Genomic DNA, 5,296 nt, shown 5'->3' with positions numbered 1-5,296 from the left:
CATCATAGAATGCCAGTTTAATAGAACAAAGTATTCTTGCATTGAGGGAGTACTTGAGTGGAGGCCCAATGTCCATCTGCTACCTTAATACTAAGGGTGAACTTTCTTAAAGAATATAATTGAATTTTTCTTTCAAATAATAAGAATGCATTTCACCTTTCAACCAAAGCTTATTTTTAAATACTTTCCTCTGTTGACGTGTTGCTAATGGTATCAACTGGGATTAATTCACATGGTATCACCCTACTGCATTGGTTGGTACTTTTGATACAGAACTTGAACCCTTAGAGTTGCGTAATGTAATCTAAGAACCCTGAGATATAGTAAGCCATATTCCTTTCAGATTATCTATCTACTTAACATAATCATTTAGAATATTTAATGTTGCATGTTGTGTACCTCACTTTGGAACAGAAGACAAAGTGAATTGGGTTATATTTTTCTAAATACATATCTACGTGTGTCTCAGACAAAAATAATTTGAGTATGTATTTTAATCAAAATGCTCTGTGTAATTAACATTAAAAAGTGCAAACAATTTCAGGTTAGTCTTTTTATTTCAAATGACTACTTTTCTTTTACTTTATGAAGTTGATATTCAAGTTAGTTCCATCTGGTTTAGGACCAATGTAATAATTTTTTTAAACTTTATAATATATACGATATAAAAATCTTTCATTCAAAGGACCCAGGGGTTCTGTTGCATTGTCTATATGAACCTGTGCTGTTGATCCTGATTTGTAATCATGTAAATGTTCACATCTCCGCTAATTCTCATTCAGCCAAGTTTGTACACCAAAACAGATGGTAAAATCTCTGCCTCTCTTGCTGATTACAAAGAGTAGTAAACTACTTGCTCCAGGCTACCAGTGTCGGCTTTGTCTGAAGGCATTTCGTCTTGGTCAACATATAAGATTGCTCCCATGTACTCACAAGGTAAGGATCACATGATTTTAGTTTCATTTCCCCTGGAGGGCCAGTGTTCACAAACGGGGACCTCTGAAGTCTGTTTTCCCTGGTTAACTGCACACTGAGCCTAATGGGAAAGCAGCTCTGCCCCTAAGAACAGACTCCTGTGGGCTAGGGTTCACTTGTACATGTTCTCACTAGAGAAGGGGGCTTGTCACTTCCAATTACATGTACTGATCTACTGTCATTTTCTGAACAAGGAAAAGGATTATACAATACTAACATTTTTATAACGTTTATTCTTTAAAAAGGCTAAATTGACATATTTATTATTTCATATGAATGCACTAGAGTCAAAGTCTAAGATTGCTTGTTCTATATAAAATTAGACAAAAACTAATAAGCCCTTTGTTTCTTTTGAAAACATAGTCACAGTAAAGAAATCTCTACTCTCTTTAAAGTTACCCTATTTAAAATGTCTGATAGCTTTTTTCCCCTTAAGAATGTGATTTCTTTTATGAGGGTAAGTCACATTGCATTGCTACCAGTTTTCCAGTTTAGACATGCATAGGCTTAATAGCGAAGAGAACATGGCATAGGCATGTCTCTGAGATCAGTGGCTGGCTGGCTTCAGGCAAGTGTTCCTGGTAATATGCAGTTGTCCCAGTCTCACTACTATGCCTTCCAAAAAAGTCCAATCAAACAGTGACTCACAAGGGAATCGGCTTGCCCAGTTAAATGCAGTCCAGAGAAATACAGACAATTGTGGTGACTGTCTTTTAGGATCCCAAATAGATCATCTTGATAGATTTTTCTTGAAGGACAGACGATCATTGGAGCTTGTTAAAGTTTTCAGAAAATGGAAAACTGCCTTCATGAGAATAAAGTCAGAAAGTTGCACCAAATAATGTTCCTGCCCCGCCCCATCATGACAATGCACCTATCCTTCTTTCAGAGCATCAAGGGATGTCCTACAGACGTTTCTATGAGAAACCTTTCTCCATCCACCCTACAGCTTTCGCTTTGCTTTTCAGACTTGTTGGTGCTTTCCAAACCCAAAGAACACAATTTCATTCACCCAAGGATGTCAAAACTGCCATTTGACTTGGTATAAATCAAAGAAACTCAGAATTCTTTGAAGAAGTGTTAGAGAGACAGAAACACCACCTTCAGGCTGTAAAAATTGAGATGAAGGATATGTTGAGAAATTATAGCTTATTCTTGTTTAATAATGGATTGAATTATTTTGTAGCAATACTTTTTGATGCACCCACATGTATTGTACTGCCTTCAGATCTATTTTAAATTATGCTTGGTTATGGTTTCTATTAAGAATTTCATGTAAAATTAATAATTTATATTAAAACAAAATAATTAGACAGCAGGAGGGGCAGTACCTGGAGCTCCCCAGGACCAATGGGGAGATAGTCATAAAGGTCTCCAGACAGGCCTGGAATTATGTATGGATTTTTCTCTCTCCTTTTCCTGTTTGTATTTCTCCCCTTCGATCTTTTGTTTTCTTTTGGTTTTGCATTCGTTCTTGCTGTTTTGTCCGCCTATATCAGATAAGCTTGAGAAGCAAGCCCGAGAAAGCAATGTGACCAACGGTTCTGGGGTGGGGGGCGAGGGTGGGGTGGACTTGAGGGCAGGAGGAGTTGGAGGGGGAAGGGAGGGGTGAGCAAACAGTGCTTGGACAGGGGAACAGTAGGGAACTAAAATCAATGGTGAGGGGAGTGTAGGGACCCTGGTAGTGTTGGTGCTACAGTAGTCTAGCTGAGAGGAATTACTGAGAGACAAATGAAGGATGAGCATGATGGCAGGGCAGGAGGAAGGTAAAACGAAACAGGAAAGATCTAGGAAGGAAAACCCCTGATAGAGATAGGAAACATAGTTGTGTACATGTGTAAAATATTCATAAAAGTTGAGGTATTGGCCTCTGTACATATATTTATATGGCAATATATTGAGGAATGGGATGGACTTTGGGCCTCTACTCAAGCCACCCCTCAATGTGAGGACACTTTGTTCTATTAACTTGACATTCTGTGATGCTCACCCTCCCGACATGATCGCTGTAGACAAAATGGGTACTTAAGCAAATGTGGTGAAGAAAGCTGGTTGTGCCCAGCTATTAAAAGATAATAGTATCTGGGGTCTTAGAGTCTTGAAGTTAAACAAGCGGCCAACTAGCAGAGAAGCAACAAGCCCACACGGAAGAAGCACGCCATCCTGTATGATCACGAGATGTTGACAGGCCCAGGTAGCAGGCATCAGAAGACCCGAAACAAATAATCATATTGTTGAGAATGAGGGAGGTCGAAGTGGAGACCCAAAACCCATTTGTAGACAATTGGACATCCTCTCACAGAAGGATCACAAGGGAGGGACAAGTTAGCCACGGTTGCAGTATAGCCCCAACGAAACACACAGTATTCCTTTGGTTCCTTGAGGCTTCCTCACCACTAATATCATGACCCCACCTCCACCTTACAAATCTGGCTAGACCAGAGCATGTACACTGGTACAGACAAGAGCTCTGGAATCCAGGACAGATAAAGCCCTCAGGAACAGTAAATGGGAATAGTGATAACAAGAGGATAGAGGGAAGGTGGGGAGAACAGGCGAAATAGATCACAATGATTGACGTGTAACCACCCCCCACAAAGGGGAAGGACAACAGAAACAAGGTGAAGGGAGACAGCTGTTGATGTAAGATATGAAAATAATAACTTATCGAGGGTTCTGGAGGGTGGGAGGGGGGAAAGAAGGGAAAAAAGAAGAGCTCAAACCCAGGGCTCAAACAGAAAGAAAATGTTTAGAAAATGATGATGGCAATATATGTACAAATGTGCTTGATGCAATTGATGTACGGATTGTTATAAGAGCTGTAAGAGCTCCCAATAAAATGATTTTTTAAAAATTAGACAGCTATGAAATTAATAGCTTGAATAAACAGTGAGCTTTTAGACTAAATTATAAGGGTGATATCCATAGGATTTCCATTTTAACACTGAAAATGGAGATCAGTCTGTAGTCAATTATATTTATAAGTGAGATTTTTCAAAATATTTCTGCAAAGTTTGTAAATTATTATCTTATTTTTTGCTAAATATACATAGTAGCCATAAATAATATACATTATAAATAAGATAATTATAGGTCTAATGAACTTCTAAATTTTTTTTCAGTTTCACAGAAAATGTATTGACAATTGGTTACTTCACAAGTGCAATTCGTGCCCTATTGACAGGCAAGCTATATATAACCCTTTAATATGGAAAGATACAGCAATGAATGGACAAGCACATCAGTCTGTTTCAAAGACGGATATTACTCACCCATCAAAACAAGAACCACAGCTTTTTGTTCCTGGTACTAGAGTAGTCTTACAACAAAATAAACTTGGGATTTTACCAAGCATTTCTCAAGAGAATTCTGAAAAATTGAGTACATCTTCAAGTCCAGCAGATCAGAACACCATAACAGATCATTTACACTCTATTAAATTAAGTGACTCAATGTCAAGAAATCTAACCTATGAATATAAAATTAGCCAACACTTCCCCAGGTATCTTCAAGATTTGCCAACTGGATCACTTGGGAAGATATCAACTCAAACATACCTTCCTTCTATTGCGCACAATGTTATAGGCCCTGACAGTTGTCATTACCAGACGATGGTTCAAGACCCTACAGTTATTGACCACAATCCAAAGAAGACTCTTGGTGCTAAAATAAGAGAGGACAACAAGAGATCAAATACATTATTTCCAGAGGATTTAAATCTTATTGTCAATTGGGGTACAACTAAACTTAGTTTGTCTAAAAGGTATAATAATTGTATGGGTAAAATGAGACCTAAGTGTAGTCATTTAGCAAGAAGACCATTATCTCACCCCTTCAATGCAAAAAGTAGTACTGAGATAACCTTAGTAATGGAAGGAGTTCAATTGTAAAGAGAAATATTTTTTTATTAACATCAGAAAATATTTAAATATGAGCATTAAAATGTTTTATTTGTATAACATAAAAGATATATACTCTTGATAAATGTGTGTAAAATTCTGTTGTGATTTTGATAACTGGTCAAAGAATAACATCTCACTTGAAGAAAATAGAAAATGACCGCATATCTTTAAAGAGTTAAAGCACTAGGTGTGTGATGAGTATGTTTGTTACTCAGTATATTCAGAATTACGAATGTTTCGTGTCTCAAGTCTGATTTTATACATATTAAAATTGTTTTATTTAAATTAAGAAGATAGGTGTTCTTTTGCTTTAAGTAACTTTTCAAATATCCTACTTGATAGCAAATAATTTGCAGACCTTTTTCAGGTACTTGTCTATAACGTGTAGGGAAATCCAGATGTGGATTTTAATGATATTT

At 37.2% G+C, this 5,296-nt stretch overlaps 1 protein-coding gene across 1 annotated transcript in view; it reads left to right on the top strand.

The window, feature by feature from the left end:
* Positions 1-4,904, top strand: part of ZSWIM2 (zinc finger SWIM-type containing 2) — a 22,665-nt gene extending 17,761 nt beyond the window's left edge. The window contains exons 8-9 of the mRNA XM_045297044.1: positions 783-936; positions 4,098-4,904. Coding sequence (XP_045152979.1) covers positions 783-936; positions 4,098-4,865 — 922 coding nt within the window. The 3' untranslated portion in view covers positions 4,866-4,904. The remainder of the gene's footprint in view (positions 1-782; positions 937-4,097) is intronic.
* The last annotated feature ends 392 nt before the right edge of the window (positions 4,905-5,296 follow it).

This window comes from Echinops telfairi, unplaced genomic scaffold (genome assembly GCF_000313985.2).
Source record: "Echinops telfairi isolate 266 unplaced genomic scaffold, ASM31398v2 ScPeMD7_3;HRSCAF=10, whole genome shotgun sequence".
Classification (NCBI taxonomy): Eukaryota; Metazoa; Chordata; class Mammalia; order Afrosoricida; family Tenrecidae; genus Echinops; species Echinops telfairi.
This window is presented reverse-complemented; position numbering and strand designations above follow the sequence as displayed.